The 23,524-nt window shown below is 44.2% G+C and overlaps 1 protein-coding gene across 2 annotated transcripts; it reads left to right on the forward strand.

Annotated features, from left to right (window-relative positions):
• Window positions 1–3,570: 3,570 nt before the first annotated feature.
• LOC148506508 (class II histocompatibility antigen, M alpha chain) lies at window positions 3,571–22,387 on the forward strand. 2 transcript variants are annotated; one of them, XM_088446522.1, is made up of 6 exons: window positions 3,571–3,746; window positions 3,829–4,027; window positions 4,357–4,617; window positions 10,938–11,219; window positions 17,904–18,032; window positions 21,604–22,387. In XM_088446522.1, the coding sequence occupies exons 2-6, from the start codon at window positions 3,937–3,939 to the stop codon at window positions 21,606–21,608; spliced, it is 768 nt and encodes a 255-aa protein (XP_088302648.1). In that variant the 5' UTR covers window positions 3,571–3,746; window positions 3,829–3,936; the 3' UTR covers window positions 21,609–22,387. The 2 variants fall into 2 exon arrangements, with proteins under 2 accessions (XP_088302648.1, XP_088302647.1); XM_088446521.1 differs by having other exon boundaries at window positions 3,571–3,742.
• The last annotated feature ends 1,137 nt before the right edge of the window (window positions 22,388–23,524 follow it).

A 23,524-nucleotide genomic window follows, 5' to 3' on the forward strand; every position in this document is an offset into this window, starting at 1 on the left:
TGTCATTGCAGGAGCCACCAGCCAATCAGCAGGCTTCTCCTTAGGAGCTGTCCGTGGATTGGCTCACACTTTTCCCCATAGACTTCAATGTTGGGAAAGCACCATTGAAGTCTATGGTGGGAATCGCTACATTGTAGCCTATGATGGGAACCACAAGGTTAATAGATGTCAACCTTGCGGTTACCATTTTCGGGACTTTCATTTCTGTGCGGATGGTGATTTTTCCTTTTCTTGAAATAATTAACATTTTATAATGAGATAACCAACATGTTATTTGAATAAAAAATAAAAAAAGTTGCACATAACTAAAGCTAGGTACACACTATCCAATAATCCAGCCGAACAGTCGATTTTCATCAGTTCTGTCCGCTAATGTCTGATTGTGTACACATCCCTCGTGGGCGACTATCGGAAACCATGAGCAGTTATCGTGCCGAGAATGTAGCGTGTACACATTCCTAATCATCTGTCCGACATGCCAATTGTTCATGTTCAAATGTCCTCTTTGTGGGCCTCCGTATTAAAATCTGTAATGTTGTGACTTCTGCGTTCTTGTGTGTGAAGTAGCAATCGTTATGTTCTGAGTCAGACGCAGCGGCGATGTCTGAGTACGCATGCTTCCCGATGGTCTTCGTACAGAGACGCAGCGCAGATTTGGACGCACGGCATCTGAAATATATTGGCAACTCCTTGATTGTTACTGGGGGGTAATGGGGGGGAAGCACAGAGATTTTGCGTCTTATGGCCACGTTGCTGATAGTGGTTGCGTTCATAGATGCAGATCCGATCACAGAGGCCATGTTCAGAAGGGTAATCTGCACCTGCCAAAGGTGCAGGTTCCCATGTCTTCTGTTTATACCTCCAGTGAGTACCGTGCAAGTAACATTATATTCAATGACAGTGACATTATGTCACCTGCTGAGTGTGATGTGACTGTTTTACATGCACCTGTCACCTCCCACATCACTTTAGATTTGCCCCTTAGTGCAGGAGTCTTACTAATGTTTATACATCACCCGTTTCCCATATAATTTCTGATTGCAGTCACCACTGCTGAAGTAGTTCATGGATGACAATAGTGTTTCAACACAGGTAACGGCCATCAGGAATTAAACGGCCAGTGCAGGAGAGAGAAATGTTGTACCTGGTGGAATGGGTCATGTTGTAGGGACCAAAACAAAAGGGGCTCCACTATACAGTGACATTGCTTTACCCAGGGCCCGATAAAGGTCTATGTGGGCAGGGGGGCTGACATCTATGAAAGGCCTTTTGTGTGCCGCCGCAGGGGGTGTGACTAGGGATGCGGGAGGTGTGACCAGTGTTGTGAGGGTGTGGTCCGCCCAGGGGATATATTAGTAGTAGTGCAATGTGAGAGGGAAATACTCCTTGTTAATGTGGCCATAATAGGACAGAAAAGAAAAATGGCGCTTAGTGATGACATAAATGTACAACTACTTTACTAAAGAGTATAGGGGGCCCCTTAGTGATGTCGTGAATGTGAAACCAATGATGTGCCAAGCTGGTCACCACACCAATTGTACACTTATAAACATCTGTAAATGTTATTACTAAAATGTATATAGATTTAGATAGAGATTAGATGTTATATATTTGTTTCTATTATATATTTATATTTTTAAATTTGTAAATTTAATGTGTGAGATAAATGTTATGTATGATATACTTAGACATTTGTGTATGTGTATTGAAAGGTTTAGTCAATGTTAATTTTATGGTTATTAGAATTTTAAAGTTATTTTAATTAAAAAAAAAAAAATAGTTTTCACATATATTTATACAAATTTTTTGCTCATCTTTAAATATTGATCTTTGAGCACCTGTATGATGGTTTGGTACGTTTCAGGTATGATCAGACCCAAAGCTGGCGGTGAGATGAGCGGGCTGACTTTGGGCCGAATTCAATTCAATGCGAAGATGAATAGCCGTGGAAGGGAGCTCCCGCAGCTATTCAATACACTGCGCTGTGTGCCTGGTCGGGAATTGGTTAAGTCAGAGAATGCTGGTTCTTGCGATTTAACCTGGGTGTTTAGACGTGAGAACTGGCATTCTCCGACTAAAGGGCCGGCCGCACGGCTGTATGCGCCGCACAAAGCCGGCAAACAGCTGCGCGTCTGGCACTTTTGTCGGATTTTTCCTTGCATCCCCAGGGGGGTGTGAGAAGAAATCCTTTAGCCCGACCAAACAGCGCGGTGTATTGAATAGCTGCGGGAGCTTCCTCCCGCGGCTATTCATCTTTGCATTGAATTGAATTCAGCCCTTTGAGATCTGCCAGGGACTTTCGAGTTGCCGGAAAGTGCAAGATAGCCATTAGCCTCTATTTGGCAGAAATGGCTCTCCTGAAAAAGGTGTCGTGTCTCCGGATGTATGAAGTGATCAGCTGCAGCAGGGGTCATCCATTCACAGAACATTCCTATAATCAGGGGCGCCAAGAGGGTGGGGAACTGGGTACTACTTACCAGAGCCAGGCATGCCAGGGGACCCAGAGCACAGCAGTACCCACAATTAATTTTTTTCTTCACTGCTTTTTATATTATTTTCATTACACCGCCATGCAGAATTTGGGGGGGGGTTGGAGGGGGGTTATCCGGTCCAGTCATAGGACGAATCAGTGCCGGACTGTATGTGCTCCTTCCTAGTAGTTAGTGCACACCTCACTGATGCGGAGCTACTGGTCTTGCATGATGATATCATCATCACCATCTTGCGTGTCCAAAAAGGAAGTGGGCAATATCTGGGCAGCGTTGCCATCTGTGCCAGAGAGTGGGACTATCTATCTGTATTCAAAAAGCAAGTGGGCAGTATCTGGTCTGCTCTTAAAAAATGTTTTGTGTCCATAAAGCAACTGGGCATTATCTGAGACCCCTCTAAAATCTATATGAGCCCACAAATCAAGTGGGCAATATCTGGTCAGCTGTTAAAAATGTTTTTGTGTACAAAAAGCAAGTGTACAGTATCTGGGCCGCTTTAAGAGGATTTTCTACTCTAAAACGAACTAAAACCTGTTTAAGGAATCGCATGATGATAATCTTATGCTGATTTCACTTGGGGGAGAGACCCTACAGACTTCGATTATGAAAAAGCTGCAGACACCTGGGCCTCTAAGAGGAAGAGAGGAATTAATATATAAAATGGCAATCTCAAGTTTAAATCAATATAAGGTCATGATTACAACATTTAATTATTGCGTAGGCCCCTGCCCGAATAAAAATGCAGCTTTTATGGGACTGTCACACAATCTTATTAGTGAATACTTTTGTTCCAGGTGTTTTTGTCCAATCTGCAAGGTGTGACCTTGGATTAATTGCACAGTATTGGCCAATAAGAATGACAGCTGGCCTTTTACTAATGCTAGGATGGAGAAATACTTTAGGTTGGGAGAGGAGCTTACCTAGCAACAAGTGACAATGATAAATAGGAGCGCTGCCATTGGGAGGATTTTCCCAGGTGAAATGTGATTGGTGGTTTTTTGTAGTGCATTACAGATTGTCACAGTCAGACTATCCACTGGATATACATTTACTGTATAACCGAGCAGGAGTATTACTGAAAAAGCCGGTGCCTACAGAAGACTGCTGCACATATGTACATAAGTAAGGATAGAGGAACCGGAGTTATTATATATACATATGGTTTGGACCTGGTTTATAGAGGGTTATAGCTGTATTCCTGAACTTGTGATCTGTACATAGGAATGAGATGGACCCCAGGAGGCAGACAGAAGGTTGGTATGTTATATTGTAACCGATTACATAAATATATATAGCTCACTGTTCTGCACAGTCCATGATTTCTTCACTTCTCTTACAGATTAATGTTATCCTTACATGGGGATATAGAAGCTAACCGCATGTTGTGTGACATAGACACTAAGTAGCACCTTATAGTTCTCATTCTGCACTTGGAGGGCACAGAACCATGCACGTCCCGGACCCCAGGCAGCCTGTGTCACATCTCTGTGCTGTGCTGGTGCTACTGCTCCCCCTGCTGGCAGTGCAGGTTCAATCTGGTAATTATCTCAATATTCAAGTCATTTGTTACAAAATAGCTGTATAATAAAAAAAAAAAGTACATGTAATGTTATTCTATTAAACTCAGGTACAGACCACGACAAGGATAAAAGCTACATTATACACATGCTGAGTGTGAGCAGTGTATTACTGGTGTTGCATTTATATTAACCTAGAAATAGTATTTATGTAAATTCTGAGAATTGTAAATAATTTCTATCATTTATCTTCCCTGCATGATTATTTCCCTCTGACCCCTTCACACGTCCCCCCCGGCCCTTAGACCTCACGTCTATCCCCATCTCACCATGCTCTCCTGTCTTCTCAGATGACGACCACGTACTAGCTCAGGTGCAGTTCTGCCAGCCGAGCGACCCGGCCTCGGGGCTGCTGAAGGTGTTTGGTGAAGATCAGATGTTCAGTTACAACTTCAGTGCTGGCTCCACTGCCCCCCGGATCAGACAGTTTGATAAGTGGACAGGCGAAGCTTTCCCCAACCACTCAAACATATCGTTCCATGCGCAACTCTGCAGCAGCATTCTGCGCGCTTTTACCAAAGAGCTGGAAAACATTGTGCCGGAAAACCGAGGTGAGAGGTCACGCACCCTTCCACGACGCGCTGCTGCACCCCACTGTGAGATCTGTATATAGAGTTCATAGTGACACAGACCCTCATATAGGGGCCTATACAGGGCCGTAGCTAGGGTAGTGCAGGCGGTGCCATGGCACAGGGCACCACAGGGCAGGGGGCGCTGTTTGGGTCTGTCAAATGTCTGTTTATTATCATTCTTGCTTGTAGCTTCCTCTTATTTCATCCCCAGCATCTCCTGGCCTCTCCTATCTCTTCCCTGACCCTTCCCCATTGAAAAATGAGGGGGGCGCCAATGCTCTTTCTGGCACAGGGCACCAAAAAGTCTAGTTACGGCTCTGGGCCTATATATCAAATAATATTCTCAGACTATTATCCGATATCTGCTGGCTGCCCCTCCGTCTCTGACAGCATAAGCAGCCCCTACGGCCCCAGCTACTAGTCTCTCTGATTTACCAAGTTCCAGAATCCTTTGCATTCCAGAGATTGGCCTGGGCAGCTAACACCATCTTGGTGTTACACAATGCATTAATTACTGGATCCCTAACCGGCAATGGCTGCCACATATGTGCGGTCATCAGACCACGCATGCACAGAAGTGCTCTACGGGGTACCGATATAGAAATGAAATGGCATCAACGATCAATTCCCATTGTGTATTTTAATACAGCCTGACGATCGTTACTTTCTTACCCCCACGAATAGCGGTGATGGTAAATTATAGTTATCGGGTCTAGGACAGTTACGCCCCTGTGACTGTGACTCCTTGGTGCAGATTGAACCAATAGATTGTTGGGAAAGGCGGGGAGCACCCAGTGGTCTTGGTCGGGATGGTACAAATGGTAACAGAAGTAGGAAGGGCTTTACATCTAGTAGAGAAAATAAGGAAATGCTTCACCTGAGTCTGAGGGATGAAACATGAAATGGTAACTAACGCTAGGAGAATGGATGTGACGTAACGGGCGTAACAAACATGACCGGATGAGACACGTGGCTGCGAAGTGAATAGAGGAGGGTGTTGCATGTCTCGGAAGGATAAACGGAGAGGGCTTTGTTTTATATATTAATGTCCCTTTAGTTCCTAAAAAATACACCCACAAAACACACCCATACGCTCAGCTCTATATTCTGTTAAGTTTTATTTTGTATGTTGTGTTTTTTAAATGCAAAAGTAAAGCATGCGTCCTATTGGGAGAAACGTGATTTGTGAATAGCATTATAATTGTATATTAAATCATGTATAAGGATTTAAGGATCTAGCCCATGCAAGAGATCTGTGAGACAAATGAAATGTAGATTCCTTATGGGTTAAAACTGTATGTGGGTAATATATGCAGATAAAATGGCACCAATATATTGCTGAATGGGATTTTTTATCATTATTATTCTAACTATTATTACTAACATTGACTTTTATAGCATCAGCAAATTCTGTTGCACTAAACAATTGGGAACAAAACAGTAACAGAACAGTAAAAAAACAAGGCTGAGTACTAAAAGACAGACATAAAGGCAAGAGGGCCCTGCTCGTTAGCCTACATTCTATAGGGAAATAAACATTGATACATCAGGATCAGTGCTACATATTGCCTATTGGTACAGCCAGATTGCAGAGGCTCTTGGTGAGCTGTATCATCCAGTCACACAGCAATGCTGGCCTCTGGTCGGGGGGATGTGCAAGTGAAGAAATGGGAAGTTATGTGTGTGGGCTATGTAGTGGGGATGTAAGTGGGTATTATAGCTTATGGAGGATATGTGTGGGCTGTATAGAGGGGATGTAATTGGGTAGGATAGCTTATGGAGGATATGTGTGCGGTATAGAGGGGATGTAATTGGGTAGGATAGCTTATGGAGGTTATGTGTGGGCTGTATAGAGGGGATGTAATTGGGTAGGATAGCTTATGGAGGATATGTTTGTGCTGTACAGAGGGGATGTAATTGGGTAGGATAGCTTATGGAGGTTATGTGTGTGCTGTATAGAGGGGATGTAATTGGGTAGGATAGCTTATGGAAGTTATGTGTGTGCGGTATAGAGGGGATGTAATTGGGTAGGATAGCTTATGGAGGATATATGTGGGCTGTATTGTGGGGATGTAATTGGGTAGGATGGCTTATGGAGGTTATGTGTGTGCTGTATAGAGGGGATGTAATTGGGTAGGATAGCTATGGAGGTTATGTGTGAGCTGTATAGAGGGGATGTAATTGGGTAGGATAGCTATGGAGGTTATGTGTTAGATGTATAGAGGGGATGTAATTGGGTAGGATGGCTTATGGAGGTTATGTGTGTGCTGTATAGTGGGGATGTAATTGGGTAGGATAGCTTATGGGGGTTATGTATTGGATGTATAGAGGGGATGTAATTGGGTAGGTTAGCTTATGGAGGATATGTGTGTGCTGTATAGAGGGGATGTAATTGGGTAGGATAGCTTATGGAGGATATGTGTGTGCTGTATAGAGGGGATGTAATTGGGTAGGATAGCTTATGGAGGATATGTGTGTGCTGTATAGAGGGGATGTAATTGGGTAGGTTAGCTTATGGAGGATATGTGTGTGCTGTATAGAGGGGATGTAATTGGGTAGGATAGCTTATGGAGGTTATGTGTGTGCTGTATAGAGGGGATGTAATTGGGTAGGATAGCTTATGGAGGTTATGTGTGTGCTGTATAGAGGGGATGTAATTGGGTAGGATAGCTTATGGAGGTTATGTGTGTGCTGTATAGAGGGGATGTAATTGGGTAGGATAGCTTATGGGGGTTATGTATTGGATGTATAGAGGGGATGTAATTGGGTAGGATAGCTTATGGAGGTTATGTGTGTGGGCTGTATTGTGGGGATGTAATTGGGTAGGATAGCTTATGGAGGTTATGTGTTGGCTGTATAGAGGGGATGTAATTGGGTAGGATAGCTTATGGAGGTTATGTGTGTGGGCTGTATTGTGGGGATGTAATTGGGTAGGATAGCTTATGGAGGTTATGTGTGTGCTGTATAGAGGGGATGTATTTGGGTAGGATAGCTTATGGAGGATATGTGTGTGCTGTATAGAGGGGATGTAATTGGGTAGGTTAGCTTATGGAGGATATGTGTGTGCTGTATAGAGGGGATGTAATTGGGTAGGATAGCTTATGGAGGTTATGTGTGGGCTGTATAGTGGGGATGTAATTGGGTAGGATAGCTTATGGAGGTTATGTGTTGGCTGTATAGAGGGGATGTAATTGGGTAGGATAGCTTATGGAGGATATGTGTGTGCTGTATAGAGGGGATGTAATTGGGTAGGATAGCTTATGGAGGATATGTGTGGGCTGTATAGATGGGATGTAATTGGGTAGGATAGCTTATGGAGGATATGTGTGGGCTGTATAGTGGGGATGTAATTGGGTAGGATAGCTTATGGAGGATATGTGTGTGCTGTATAGTGGGGATGTAATTGGGTAGGATAGCTTATGGAGGTTATGTGTGTGTGCTGTATAGAGGGGATGTAATTGGGTAGGATAGCTTATGGAGGATATGTGTGTGCTGTATAGAGGGGATGTAATTGGGTAGGATAGCTTATGGAGGATATGTGTGTGGGCTGTATTGTGGGGATGTAATTGGGTAGGATAGCTTATGGGGGTTATGTATTGGATGTATAGAGGGGATGTAATTGGGTAGGATAGCTTATGGAGGATATGTGTGTGCTGTATAGAGGGGATGTAATTGGGTAGGATAGCTTATGGAGGATATGTGTGGGCTGTATAGAGGGGATGTAATTGGGTAGGATAGCTTATGGAGGATATGTGTGGGCTGTATAGATGGGATGTAATTGGGTAGGATAGCTTATGGAGGATATGTGTGGGCTGTATAGAGGGGATGTAATTGGGTAGGATAGCTTATGGAGGATATGTGTGGGCTGTATAGAGGGGATGTAATTGGGTAGGATAGCTTATGGAGGATATGTGTGGGCTGTATAGATGGGATGTAATTGGGTAGGATAGCTTATGGAGGTTATGTGTGTGCTGTATAGAGGGGATGTAATTGGGTAGGATAGCTTATGGAGGATATGTGTGTGCTGTATAGTGGGGATGTAATTGGGTAGGATAGCTTATGGGGGTTATGTATTGGATGTATAGAGGGGATGTAATTGGGTAGGATAGCTTATGGAGGTTATGTGTGTGCTGTATAGTGGGGATGTAATTGGGTAGGATAGCTTATGGAGGTTATGTGTGCTGTATAGAGGGGATGTAATTGGGTAGGATAGCTTATGGAGGATATGTGTTGGCTGTATAGAGGGGATGTAATTGGGTAGGATAGCTTATGGAGGTTATGTGTGCTGTATAGAGGGGATGTAATTGGGTAGGATAGCTTATGGAGGTTATGTGTTGGCTGTATAGAGGGGATGTAATTGGGTAGGATAGCTTATGGAGGTTATGTGTGTGGGCTGTATTGTGGGGATGTAATTGGGTAGGATAGCTTATGGGGGTTATGTATTGGATGTATAGAGGGGATGTAATTGGGTAGGATAGCTTATGGAGGTTATGTGTGGACTGTATAGAGGGGATGAAATTGAGCAGATCAGCAGATGATGAATGGTCTGAGAGGAAGATCATCTTCGCAGCTGCATTCAAAATGGAGAGTTTTGGGGAAGACCAGTAAGATGGGTATTGCAGTAATCAATGCAAGAGATAATGAGTGCATGAATTAGAGGTTTTGCAGTGTCTTGTGTAAGATATGGGCGTATTCTAGATATGTTTTTTAAATACATGTCCCAGGATTTGGAAACAAATTGAATGTGGGGCACAAAGGACAGTCCAGAGTCAAGGATGACACCTAGGCAGCAAGCTTGTGGGGTAGGGTTGGTTGTCGTATTATAACCATGGATAGAGATATCAGTTTGGTAACTACTATTGGCCAGTAGAAATATTATTAATTCTGTTTTGGAAAGATTAAGCCTGAGGTGGCGACATCCAATATGAAATGGCAGACAGACATTCAGTAACACGGAGCAATACAGATGGTGACAGATCTGGGGAGGATAGGTAGATGTGAGTGTCATCCGCATACAGATGATACTGAAATCTGAAAGAGCTGATAGGTTTGCCAGAAGAGCATACAGCTTATAATTGTAAATACAAATAGAAAATAGCAAAGCACAATTGGGTTGTAATTACAGGAGATTCTAATTGCTGAGAAAACAACCAGGACACTGAATTTCCTATATCTGCTACAGGAAACAGGTTTCATAAATAGGAATCATTAATCAGCGTAGAGAAGCGTGAACACTCATGGGGGCTTATTTACTAAACGGCAGCTTTTCAAAGCCATCGATTATTGGCTGCAGAATTTAAAACAGTAACACTATTAAGAGTGAAGCCAGGTGTGTTTTTGCACTGAATAGTATTGCTGTTTTATATTCTGCAAAAACATTCATAATGGCGTAATTATTCAATATTTTAAAGACCTGTTGTCCCATTGAACGGACCATATATTTATAGTTTATCAGCAGGTGTGTACACCCGATATGTCTGTGAACGACGTAATTTATAGACCTATCGGATCGGCCCCGCAGCACAGCCATTGCTGATGTGTCTGAAAGATATATTTGTGCATGTGCTGGTGTGTACGGGCGACCTGCCGATCGCCCGTACACATGCTGCAGGGACCCCGCAGGTGTCTCCTCCCCCTGGGACTGCCAGTCCAGGCTGCGATTAGCAGAGAACGGCTTCCAGTGGAAGCCGCTGCTCTGCCTTTCGGGAAGCCCTACAGGGCTTCTCGGGGCTGCAACCAATGCAGCCCCAAGAAGCTGGTCTGGTGTTATGCGCATGTGCCGGTCCCGGTGCCTGACAGATTCACTGTGCAGGTGCCGAGACCCGGCCGGCCATGGCCAGACCAGAAAGAGGGGGGCTGCCGCTGCTGTGTGGTAGTATTAAATAATAAGTATTAGAGGTAATAGTAACATGAACAAAGAATGACAAGACTTATATATTGTTATTACTAGAAGGGCAGTAATCAAGTTGCATTTAAACCAGTCATACGCAACGTGATACACTACAGGGGCTGCATATGCAGCTCTCTAATCTTCAAAGTGCTGCACGCTATCCTCAACCATAATAATGCATAACATCAATACCCTTAATCAAGTAAAGAGACACCAACCTATAATAACATATTAGCCGGCATTTAAAACAAGTGTTACAAGCTATAACAAACAAATCTGACACTAAAGCAAGAAGTAGCTGGGGGCCGCAGGTAACTGCTTGGAGGGCTGCCTGTTGTCCATCATTGATATTATTGCTATTATTCCAGTAAAGCTAAGCATAATACAACATTTGTCTTCCTATGTTTAGGTGGTACACAGGTGACTGTCTTTACTGCATACCCCCTCAGCATGGGTACTCCCAACACATTGATCTGTCACATTAATGATGTGTACCCGCCTGCGCTGACCATCACCTGGAGGAAGAATGCCGTGGTGTTGTCTAGAGAGCTAAACTCCTATGGATACGTCGCTATGGTTGATCAGACCTTCCAAGCGTTCTCCTATCTCAATGTCACTCCCCAGTATAAAGATGTGTTCTCCTGTGACGTACAAGTGTCAGGCGATAACAGGACTATTGTGTCATACTGGGGTAAGTACCGCACTATTCTATAGAGGAAGGACTGGGACAAGATTTCCTGTCCAATGCTATCCTACTGCCCATTGCTTTATCAGTTATGGTAGAAACAGCCATTATTTGAATGGTACAATTTTTTTGTCCATACTTGCCAACTTTCTGGCGGCCCCCTCTGAGTGGGCGGTATGGGGTGTGGCCGGGCGAGTGCGTCATCGTGGCCCCGCCCCACTATACAATTCCGAGATTACCGGCATTGTAAAGCAGGGGGTGGAGCTACGATGACGAGATTCAGTGCCAATCGCATTATCAGCCCCCCTCTGGATTGCCCACTTCCGCCTGGCAAGTGGGGGTAATGCAGAAGGTGCAATGGGGGGAGGATGAAGGAAAACATGAGAGACATGAAGGAAAGGTGAAATGACTCAGGAGGTATGAGGGAAAGCTATGGTGGCATGGCAGAGCTTAATATGTAACCCAGGTACATATACTACTGTTCTCTCCTGGTATAACCCAGGCACATATACTACTGTTCTCTCCTGGTGTAACTCTGGCACATATACTACTTTTCTCTCCTGGTGTAACTCTGGCACATATACTACTGTTCTCTCCTGGTGTAACACAGGTACATAAACTACTGCTCTCTCCTGGTGTAACCCAGGCACATATACTACTGTTCTCTCCTGGTGTAACCCAGGCACATATACTACTGTTCTCTCCTGGTGTAACCCAGGCACATATACTACTGTTCTCTCCTGGTGTAACCCAGGCACATATACTACTGTTCTCTCCTGGTGTAACCCAGGCACATATACTACTGTTCTCACCTGGTGTAACCCAGACACATATATTACTGTTCTCTCCTGGTGTAACCCAGGCACATTTACTACTGTTCTCTCCTGGTGTAACCCAGGCACATATACTACTGCTCTCTCCTGGTGTAACCCAGGCACATATACTACTGTTCTCTCCTGGTGTAACCCAGGCACATATACTACTGCTCTCTCCTGGTGTAACCCAGACACATATATTACTGTTCTCTCCTGGTGTAACCCAGGCACATTTACTACTGTTCTCTCCTGGTGTAACCCAGGCACATATACTACTGCTCTCTCCTGGTGTAACCCAGGCACATATATTACTGCTCTCTCCTGGTGTAACCCAGGCACATTTACTACTGTTCTCTCCTGGTGTAACCCAGGCACATATACTACTGTTCTCTCCTGGTGTAACCCAGGCACATATACTACTGTTCTCACCTGGTGTAACCCAGGCACATATACTACTGTTCTCTCCTGGTGTAACCCAGGCACATTTACTACTGTTCTCTCCTGGTGTAACCCAGGCACATATACTACTGTTCTCTCCTGGTGTAACCCAGGCACATATACTACTGTTCTCCCCTGGTGTAACCCAGGCACATATACTACTGTTCTCTCCTGGTGTAACCCAGGCACATATACTACTGTTCTCCCCTGGTGTAACCCAGGCACATATACTACTGTTCTCCCCTGGTGTAACCCAGGCACATATACTACTGTTCTCTCCTGGTGTAACCCAGGCACATATACTACTGTTCTCTCCTGGTGTAACCCAGGCACATATACTACTGTTCTCCCCTGGTGTAACCCAGGCACATATACTACTGTTCTCTCCTGGTGTAACCCAGGCACATATACTACTGTTCTCCCCTGGTGTAACCCAGGCACATATACTACTGTTCTCTCCTGGTGTAACCCAGGCACATATACTACTGTTCTCCCCTGGTGTAACCCAGGCACATATACTACTGTTCTCCCCTGGTGTAACCCAGGCACATATACTACTGTTCTCTCCTGGTGTAACCCAGGCACATATACTACTGTTCTCTCCTGGTGTAACCCAGGCACATATACTACTGTTCTCCCCTGGTGTAACCCAGGCACATATACTACTGTTCTCTCCTGGTGTAACCCAGGCACATATACTACTGTTCTCCCCTGGTGTAACCCAGGCACATATACTACTGTTCTCTCCTGGTGTAACCCAGGCACATATACTACTGTTCTCCCCTGGTGTAACCCAGGCACATATACTACTGTTCTCCCCTGGTGTAACCCAGGCACATATACTACTGTTCTCTCCTGGTGTAACCCAGGCACATATACTACTGTTCTCTCCTGGTGTAACACAGGTACATAAACTACTATTCTCTCCTGGTGTGACCCAGGCACATATACTACTGTTCTCTCCTGGTGTAACCCAGGCACATATACTACTGTTCTCTCCTGGTGTAACCCAGGCACATATACTACTGTACTCTCCTGGTGTAACCCAGGTACATATGCTACTGTTCTCTCCTGGTGTAACACAGGTACAAATACAGGTTTTTGTTCCCAACATTCCACAGAGACTGCGATAACTAAGGTGCTCAATGATTTGATAACCGATAAATTCGAAAGGCGATTGACTGATTCTAATTCTATTGGTCCTCACTGCTGCATGTGACACAGCTGACCGCTCTTCATTCAAACACTGCAGTCCATAGGTCTTCAGGACCCGGTAGTATCCTGGTTTTCATCCTACTCATCAACACTCCTCTTCAGTGTTCATTTCACTCTATCCACATCCTCTCTGGTTCCTCGCTCAGTTGCAGACCACCTCTTCTGTCTGTACCACCTCTTTTGGAACACCAACAAGATCCTTTGGATTTCAGCATAATTTTTATGTTGCTGATACCCAAGTCTATCCTCTCCGAATCGCTCATCATCTGTGACTGGCCTACGTAACTGAATGTCTCTCTCCCATTTCATCTTGGATCCCCCCTAACCACCTGATATGTAATCTTTCAAAAACTGAGGCAATAATATTCCCACAAATCAACAGAAGCGATGAAAAGAGATGGTTTCCGTGGTGCAAAGAAGTCTCTTAGAGGTGCGTATTATGTCCTGGGAAGGGGCTGTATATACTGCGTAGAGTGGTATGGAAAGTATCATTTATTTATTTATTACCAGTTATTTATATAGCACACACATATTCCGCAGCGCTTTACAGAGAATATTTGGCCATTCACATCAGTCCCTGCCCCAGTAGAGCTTACACTCTATATTCCCTATCACACGCTCACACACATAAACACACACTAGGGTTAATTTTTGCTGGGAGCCAATTAACCTACCAGTATATTTTTGGAGTGTGGGAGGAAACCGGAGTACCCGGAGGAAACCCACGTAAGCACAGGGAGAATATACAAACTCTGCACAGTTAGGGCCATGGTGGGAATTGAACCCCCGACCTCAGTGCTGTGAGGCAGTAACGCTAACCATTACACCGTCTGTGCTGTGAAAGTATGAGTCTATGATCATACAATTTATTAGCATTAATAGCATAGGGCAGGATGTACTAACATTGCGCGGTACATACCGCCAGGCATAGCATTCGTACTGATCGCATATACACTAACATATGCGATTGGTACAGCAAAGGACAGTTCTTCCAATAAGAGCTGTCCATTGTGATCTGCGATGCGCCGGACTTCTGGGTTTAGGACCCGGGAGTCCATCTTCGCATGCGCAGAGTGACGCGGCGGGGAATGTTGGGAGGGATCCGTCAAACCAGCGCAATGCGGTAGAAGCCCATAGGCTTCTATAGGGTAACGCCAGGAAAAGCTGGCGTTACCCTCTGTGTCGGAGCCCCGGTGGCCACACAATAGTGCATATAGTAGATGCGGTAAAACCCCGATAACAGCATTTTTATTGCATTTTCCATTTAGTGCATCCCGCCCATAAAGTTAAATGTGTAGTGAGAATGATATTAACACAGAAAATTGTATGTAGTAGTTTAAAATGCTTTTCAAAAGGAAGTACCTCTAATAGCATTGTAAACAATGGTATACAAACCTGTTAGATAAATATGCACAGTATTACAATATAACAACTGAAATACGTTAAAAAGATGTGGTTCAGTTCACAGGTTGTGTAAAATGTAAAACATATCATTTAATAAATCTGTTCAATCTGAACGTGCATGACAGTAAAGGATATCTTGAAAACCGTATAAAAAATAACTAAAAACAATAAACAAATGACTAAAAAGATTGGCAAGTCTGCAGGCCTTGGAAAAGTAATCTAAAGGTGCTTTGTGCAATGAGAGTCTGTTTGATGCTCCGAGCAGGTCTCTCTTATACAGAATTAAACTGATGACCAGAAGCTCCTGCATGCATGGCTTACCTAAATCTAGGGGGGTCCTGGTAGTCTCCAGTGTGGATCCTCTACACTTGTGTAATGCTTTGCATCCTGGAAAGCTAGGAGGCTGTCATGCAGAGGCTGCTGTGTTGGATCCATGCAGCACTGTAATCTCCGATCCCCCTCTTCTCTTATCTCAAAATATGCCCCATCTCGAACCTCTCCGCTCTGCCCAAGATCTGCACTTCTCCTCCACACTAGTTACCTGCTCACATTCCTGAATGCAGAACTTTCTAAGTTGGATAATAAGTTCTTCGTTGGGAAGAGTCTCCAAAAGTAGTCATGAAAGAAACATGTAATGAAAAAACAGACGGAGCTGAAGGTCTAGAAAGCAGAGGAGGGAAAAGACACCATGGCGCAGGAGTGTGACAGTGCGTACGGTGACATGCAGAGGAACACGGCCTATAAGAAGGCAGATAAAATGTCTAATTTGTCTGTGAAAGAAAGTGGTAGTCTGGTCAAGAGAGCACTGTGACCATGCTGCAATTATTACAGAGATCAAAGCTTCCAAGAGGGAAGCAGAGAAACTCTGCACGAGAGAACGAAACAAGAAAATCTGGCAACACGGTGGGGGGAATAAGGAAGAAAGAAACATCGATGCTTTAAAAAATATAAATAAAAGAATGAACTATGGATCTGCAAAATGCCCAGCAAGAAGATATACCAGCCACAAAATACAGACAATCTCACTGGGATCATGGGAGAAACTTGTAAAGAGAGAAGAATTGGAAGAGATGGAGGAAGTCTGTCTGAGAAAATGAGCCGTGGCTTATTGAGGGTGTGGAAAATTACGGAAAGTAAAGCGAAGATACAAGAAGAACCAGAGCTGGAGTTACAGCTCCCAAGTATGACGTTAGCTGGGGAGAGAAAAAGCACCAACCAGACTAAGTTGCAGCTGTAGTTGGCTCAGCAGTTTGGCTTGTGGATAAGTTATTACACCTGTGCCATGTTCCCAAGGCCCCAACAGAAAAGAGACAAAGGTGCATGGAAGATGAGTCCTCCAAACAGGAGGATGGTATTAAAGGTGTTCACAGACCCTGGCCAGATAATGAAAGAGGAACTTCAAATGAGTGGCCTTGTCACCCCATAGGTTGTGAGATGGGTTGGGGTTTATGGGGTTGGTTTATGTATCAAGTAGTGGACTAGTGGGGAAATTGCACATGGGAACCAATCATGCAGTAGCATTTATCAAGTACATACTATAAAATGATGATAGCTAGAAGCTGTTTGGGTGCTATTGGGCAACCTCTCCACTGGTCCACTCCACTATTTACACTTCTTTTAACGCAGGGCAACTTAGCAAGGAGATATCTGTGATATCTCCTGTGCTAAGTCTGTTCATGAATACCAAAATAACGTTATTTAAGGAAAATGTCCTTAAAAACGTTATTTTAGGCCCTATGGGGCCTATTCATCAACACTAAAATAACGTTTTTAAGGACATTTTCCTTAAATAACGTTATTTTGGTATTCATGAACAGACTTAGCACAGGAGATGTCACAGATATCTCCTTGCTAAGTTCCCCTGCGTTAATTTCCACACTCCCCATACATTAGTACATTAGTATGGGGATGTGCAAATTGTGGTATTCATCAAATTCCGAAAATTATGAATTTTCGGAATTTGATGCAGTTACTATTCGTGAGGTGGCGAATAGCAGAATCGACTTACATGTATCCGCGTGTGCAGGTCCCCCGACGAGTCCCTCCAGCGCTCTGCTCCGTCCTCAGGCTCCGGAGGCTGGTCGGACATGTGTGCTCCCCAGCAGAGCACAAGAAAGTTTAGAAAAAGAAAAAGAAAAAAAAGTTTTTGTTTTTTTTTCTAATCTGTCATGTGGTCTGCTGGGAAACCACATGACAGACCAGCAGGACGGAGCCGGAGGCTGCTGCGCGGACAGGTAAGTCGGGGGGGGGGGAGGTGAGCGGAGGGGGTCGGGGGGGTACACAAACTTAACGCATCTGTAGGCAGTGCTGCGCATGCGCTGGTTTTACAGATGTAACAGTGCATGCGCAGCACTGTTTCCAGATGCGATAAGGTAGTGTAGGCAGGGAAAAGTATCTATTTCCCGAAAAAATGACAGCTTTTCGGAATAGATACTTATGGAGAGGTGGAATGATGAATTCCTCCTATAATTAGGTAGAACTCCATGCGAGTTCTAAACCTAATTATCTCTAGAGAATTTTTAGGTTTAATGAATAGCCCCCATAGTCATATATAATGGATACGTAATTGCCGGGTGCATGGGGGTCCCAGAAGCTATCGAGAAATTGATAATTTAATTTTTTTATGTTTTTAACACTTAAAAAAAAAAACGACAAAGACATATTAAATAACAAAAAAGTTATCCCCTGTGTGTATGTTTTACTCCTGTGAAGAACTGTCGTATATATACATATCTACAGCGTGCGCCCAGATGCACAGACAGATATATATATATATATATATATAAATATATAATAACTTACTACTGATTCCTTTTAGTTCCAGACTACCCTGTTCCCTCTGATCTATGGATGAACGCCGTGTGTGGTTTAGCTTTTGCTCTCGGCATCGTCTTCCTCCTCCTGGGTTTCGTGTTCCTCTATTTGGCTCGGAGGCTGCTGAACACTGGTAAGTTAGGTGTTTCCTGAGCTCCATTTGCAGACAATTAGTCATTCATTTAATTACAGTGATGTGCTCCTGCTATCGTGTTACTCTGTCATGTGACAGAGAACAATGTCATTCCGGGAGGAGGATTTTATGTCCTGATGCTGCAATCACTGGTGTGGAGAATAATGATGGGGCAAGGGGGTACGTGTTTTGTTATGTTACCATCATTATTAGCGTAATTATTCTATAGATACAAAGCAATAAATAAGCCTGCAGGTCACTATCTTACAAATCACGGAGACACAACAGGAATTAGGTCTTCCCTGAGAAGAGCTTACCATCTAAGGGGTAAATTTACTAAAGGTCGGTTTTAATTGATTTCATAATCTAAATCAATCAACATTGATGTGTTTCTGGGGAATCAGTATGTAATGCCGGCGGATGGGGCTGGTAAGTAACCTAACCCTAACCCCCCCTTAGTGGTGCTTAACCCTAATCTCCCCCGGGGGTCCCCAAACCTAACCTTATCCCCCCGTGGCTAACGCTATCCTGTCCCTGCTTACATTAATTGGGGATGCCGGCTGTTGGTATTTCAATGCCTATCTTTAATCCCAAATTGGGCTTTCCACGTCAGGATTCTGGCAGCCGGCTTTCCGGACGCCGGTAACTTAACTACATCCCGTTTCTGGGAATAAACTAAACATTTACTAACACCTACAAAACCAAATCAAAAGTTGTCTGTTAGTAAATATCTAATTTAAGCCCCAGAAACACAACAATGATGTTGATCGATTTAGATGTTCGATTTTAAATCATTTAAAATCGATTTTTAGTAACTCTACCCTGAAGTATGGATTCCCTGCTTTAATATTTACATTTGTTTTGATAAAATATTGTAAATTACAGGAAATACATGCAAATGTGTCCTCATGCGAGACGTACGGAAAGGAAGGAAGTGTTTTTAGAATTGGAGATGTTACCCATAGCAACCAATCAGATTCTAGCTATGATCTTCTAGAAGGTGCTCGTTAAATGTTAAATAATAAATCTGATTGGTTGCTATGGGCAACATCTCCAATTCTAAAAACTCTCACTTTAGTAAATATACCCCTCTGAGAAGAGTAGCGCACCACATACTTCTTATTCTTTTGTGTCTTAGGGCCGTATTCAATTAGCCGCGATAAGTCCGAATCCGCTGAAAAGTATCGCGGGTGACGTCATTTCGCCAGGCGGAAACTAATCTCCGTATTCAATTCCAAAGACTTTTTTGCGTATGCGGAAAAGTTGCACCTATGAATAGCAGGTGGGAAAAAATGCAGAATTGGGGTTTTGGGGTGCAAACATCGGAAAACCACTGTGCAGCCTTGGGACAGCCCCCCGAAGGCTAAATGCGTAAAAAATCCTGGAAAATAGTGAGGAACACCGCAAAAAATGACTTTGAAGATGGGGCGAGAAAGTCCACATAAAAAGTAGCGAAATAGACTTCTGGGTGGTCCCCAAGTATGGGACAGGTGTTTTTTGATTGCAGGACCTGCAGCAGGTGTCTTTTTCATGTATTTTAAAACTTCACTTTAAGGACTTCAAAATATGCTAGCACCCATTTTCATGTACCCCAAATATGACAGGACTACTTATTTTCACAAAAAAATACTGCTTAATGCCATTCTTCACCACTAGTGTAAAGAAACGAATTAGAAGTTATTGTCACAACTTAAGTACCCCAAATATCTTCAGTAGGGCTATTCGGGGGTACCTATATTGATCCCCAATGTTTACTGCATCTTTTGGGGGGTGTCAGGCTGTTTCCCCATTTTTTTACAGCACTTTCCGCCTGTTTGAGTTTCTCCGGGTTGCGTTTTCGCGTCCTTTGGAATTGAATAGGGTGAAAAGCGGGGGCGCGCATGAAAAGTGATTTCGCCAAAAACACGCGATGTAGGTGGAAGGTCGGACAGGCAAAACTTTTCCGAATTATCTAATTGAATAAGGCCCATAGTTGCATCACAGACGCAGCGAAAAAATGCCCACAGTGTACCAGAGACGCTGGGCTGAGACTTTAACCGCACATGAATAGGTTTTACACACGTACATAATCATAGATGAATCACAATGGAACTTGAGGAAAAGCTGCGGCCGCCGCATCAGAGCCCTTTATTCGCAGATTCAGGCTCCGTCGCACACAGATGTACACGTCGCACACCCCATTGATCAGTGTACGCTAACAATGTACAGATGTGTCCTTACACATCTTTGCTGCCCCTCTTGGCACGCCAGGTCATGCTAGCGCCGGGCCTCTTTTTCACCAAAAATGCGTCTTAAGTCACAATGCGATGCAACTAAGGACGCACCAGGAGCCTGTGCTGATTAATTTGATATGCACCATTTGTATATCTGTGTGAAACTGAGTCTCTGAATACGAAGTGCTACATGCAGCAGACGCAGTTTTTTTCCACGCCAAGTTCCGTTTTAAGTCTCAGTCGCTCACAGATATACAAGTGTCGCATATACAATTAATCAGCGCAGTCTCCTGACGCATTCTACTTGCATTGCATTCGCCCCGACGCTAGCAGAGTTGCAATGGACCTTGCTGCTCGCTCACGCCAGGCATGTCACGCTGCCTGGCGTATTGAGGATAGATGCAGGAGGACACATCTGTAGTTTGGTCACTTCTATGTGCTCTAATTATGTGAATAACGCACATTTTTAGCAAAAAAAACCACACGGCGGGATCTGGTGCGCAGAGAGGGGCTATTTGTCGCGATTGAAGCAATCGTATAACAGAACACATCTGTATAATTCTACTATGAAAGACAATAAGATACATGAGAGATGATTTCAGAGTTTCCGTTGCTCTGAAGCAAATAACCTGGTTTAAAAAGACATAGGGCCTCATTCAGCTTGGATCGCACGTCTGCGTTCGCACGCACCCGGACGATGTTTGCATTCTGCACATGGGTATGCACCGCAGTGGGCGTGCGCGAACCAAACACTGCGATCGCAAAAGCGAATGAAGCAGATACGCAGAGCCACCGAGAAATGATTGACAGGAAGTGCTGTTTGTGGGTGGAGAGGGGGGTGGTCGAAGGAACGCAGGCGTGCCTGGGCATTTGAATGCCATTACAGGGGCGTGCATAATTAAGCCCCTGCGACAGCATAGGTATAGATAGCGACAGGAAGCTTCGCAGATTGTAAGTCAGGTCAAGCTCAACCACAACGGTGCGTATGGGTCCGATGTTACCGATGTTTTCGCTGACTTGCGGATGTATGTAAGGGGCAGTGGGTGTCTTTATAAGCCTGTGGGCATCTTGGGATAGTGCTGCGATTGCAATCATTTGCATAAATTCGCAACGAGGGGGTGCGTGCGATTGCAGACTTGCGAACCAACCTGAATGAGGCCCATAATGCACTGTACATTTATTAATGAAGGTGCCCACATAAATTGTGTACAAATGCCTCAGTCCTCAGGAGTTTCCATTCTTTACTGGCATCTGTTCCCTGTTACTTTGCTGCCTCGATTTAAAGTTTGTCTTGAAGTTTATGAAATTTAAATCAAGCATTTATCCCTCACCCGTCTCCCCCGTTTTGTACCCTACAGACTGAGCCAGTTGGACGCTGCATCCCTTCCCATCATCTTCTGTGAATACTAAAGATGGACTGTAGTAACCCATCTACTGCAGTGCCTGGACTGTGATTCAGGACCTGATGGCAGCCTTATGTGACGTGATTGTCCGACCTCTCATACTCTAACGAAATACATCATTTGCTTATGTGCCTTTACGCTCAGCCAGGGTAACGCTGCCCTTGTGCTTTGCCTCTGTCAAACCTCAAAAAGACCCCTAGAATGTTTTTGCAGAAATGGACATAATAGGAAGTGTTATTTTTTTTACGTTGCTCAATGTGTCATTTCCTTATTTCCTGAATGCACAGACTGTAGCTGGTTTACAAGCACCAGACAGCTCCAGCCTAAATGCATTATAAGCTAATTTCTTCCGGCAATGTGGCACCTTTAGAACGTTGGGTCACTCCATAGTAAACCTCCCAGACTGACACCTGTGTGACAGCTGCAGTCCATCACTGGCAATAGATCTCCAACATCAGTAACCCTGTGGTCAGTGGATCTTCTGACACGGAGGATGGAATTTGGGCATCGTGTGGTTTCATCAGTGCAGGATCCGGACCGGGCTGATAGTAACCAGTGGATGGATCGTCTGATTTGGTGTATTTGCCGCTAATGTAGACACTTCTGACCAATCATTGCTGGTGTGAGACTTCTCAATGAGTTTAATGGAGAACTCATAATACCTGTTTGTTAATGAACCGCTAACTGTTTTCTGCGTTTGCTTTGCAGGGATACTTACATTACTAACAATATCTTCTTATACATGAGTACATTTGATTTATTATAACTGAGTAGCACAAGAACAGTCCCTGCAGGGAGCTGGACTGCGGGAGACTCCTAGAAATAAGTCCCTGAGGAGCATAACAGAGAGTCAGGAGAGCGATTCTCAGCTGCTGTCAGTTCTTTTATAAAGCACAGAAACTGGAGCAAGAAATCGGGGGTTAATCCTATGATGCATCAAATATTTATTTTATATGGAAGATTCGCTTCGCATCTTCTTTTCTTGGTTTCCTGACAATTTTAGTGTTAAACATTCAAAGAATTGTTTTTATATAATTTAGCTCCCCCCACTCTTATTATCATGATGCACAATGAAGTATACATCTTCTTAGGCATTCGTTATAATCTTTGGTAAAAGGGCTCCGTATTCAGCCAAAGATATGGATTCGGTGCTTCCAGCATTTATTTAAAGGCACCAGAAGCAGGGATGGGATAGGGTAATACAGATCATGTGACTGTACCTGTGCTTCTCACACCTTGTTATTTTACCAGAGCCCTCAAGGGCAAGTGTGGCAGTGTTCTGAGACCCCCAAATGTCATTATGGCAGTGTTCTGGGACCCCCAAATGTCATTATGGCACTTTTCTGGGACCCCAAGTGTCATTATGGCAGTGTTCTGAGGCCCCCAAGTGTCATTATGGCAGTGTTCTGAGGCCCCCAAGTGTCATTATGGCATTGTTCTAGGGCCCCCCCGAGTGTTGTTATTGTATTGTTTTGGGACCTTCTAGAGTTCTGGTACCCTCGGATGTCATTGTGTCATTGCTTTGGGACCCCAAAATGTTATGACATTGTCCAGGGACCCCCTAGAGTGTCATTGTGGAAGTGTTCTGGGACCCCCAAGTGTCATTGTGGCAGTGTTCTGGGACCCCCAAATGTTATGGCAGTGTTCTGGGACTCCCAACTGTCATTATGGCAGTGTTCTGGGACCCCCAAATGTCATTGTGGCAGTGTTCTGGGACCCCCAAGTGTCATTGTGACAGTGTTCTGGGACCCCCAAGTGTCATTGTGACAGTGTTCTGGGACCCCCAAATGTTATGGCAGTGTTCTGGGACCCCCAAATGTCATTATGGCAGTGTTCTGGGATCCCGAGTGTCATTATGGCAGTGTTCTGGGATCCC

This window comes from Taudactylus pleione, unplaced genomic scaffold (assembly GCF_031769625.1).
Source record: "Taudactylus pleione unplaced genomic scaffold, aTauple2 ptg000400l, whole genome shotgun sequence".
NCBI classification, from domain to species: Eukaryota; Metazoa; Chordata; class Amphibia; order Anura; family Myobatrachidae; genus Taudactylus; species Taudactylus pleione.

What these genes read in the sequence shown, in the direction of transcription:
- LOC148506508 (XM_088446522.1), top strand. Translation starts at nt 3,937, where the DNA reads ATGCACGTCCCGGACCCCAGGCAGCCTGTGTCACATCTCTGTGCTGTG. An exon ending in GGCAGTGCAGGTTCAATCTG is followed by an intron (nt 4,028 to 4,356) that starts GTAATTATCTCA and finishes CTGTCTTCTCAG; the next exon opens with ATGACGACCACGTACTAGCT. An exon ending in CATTGTGCCGGAAAACCGAG is followed by an intron (nt 4,618 to 10,937) that starts GTGAGAGGTCAC and finishes TCCTATGTTTAG; the next exon opens with GTGGTACACAGGTGACTGTC.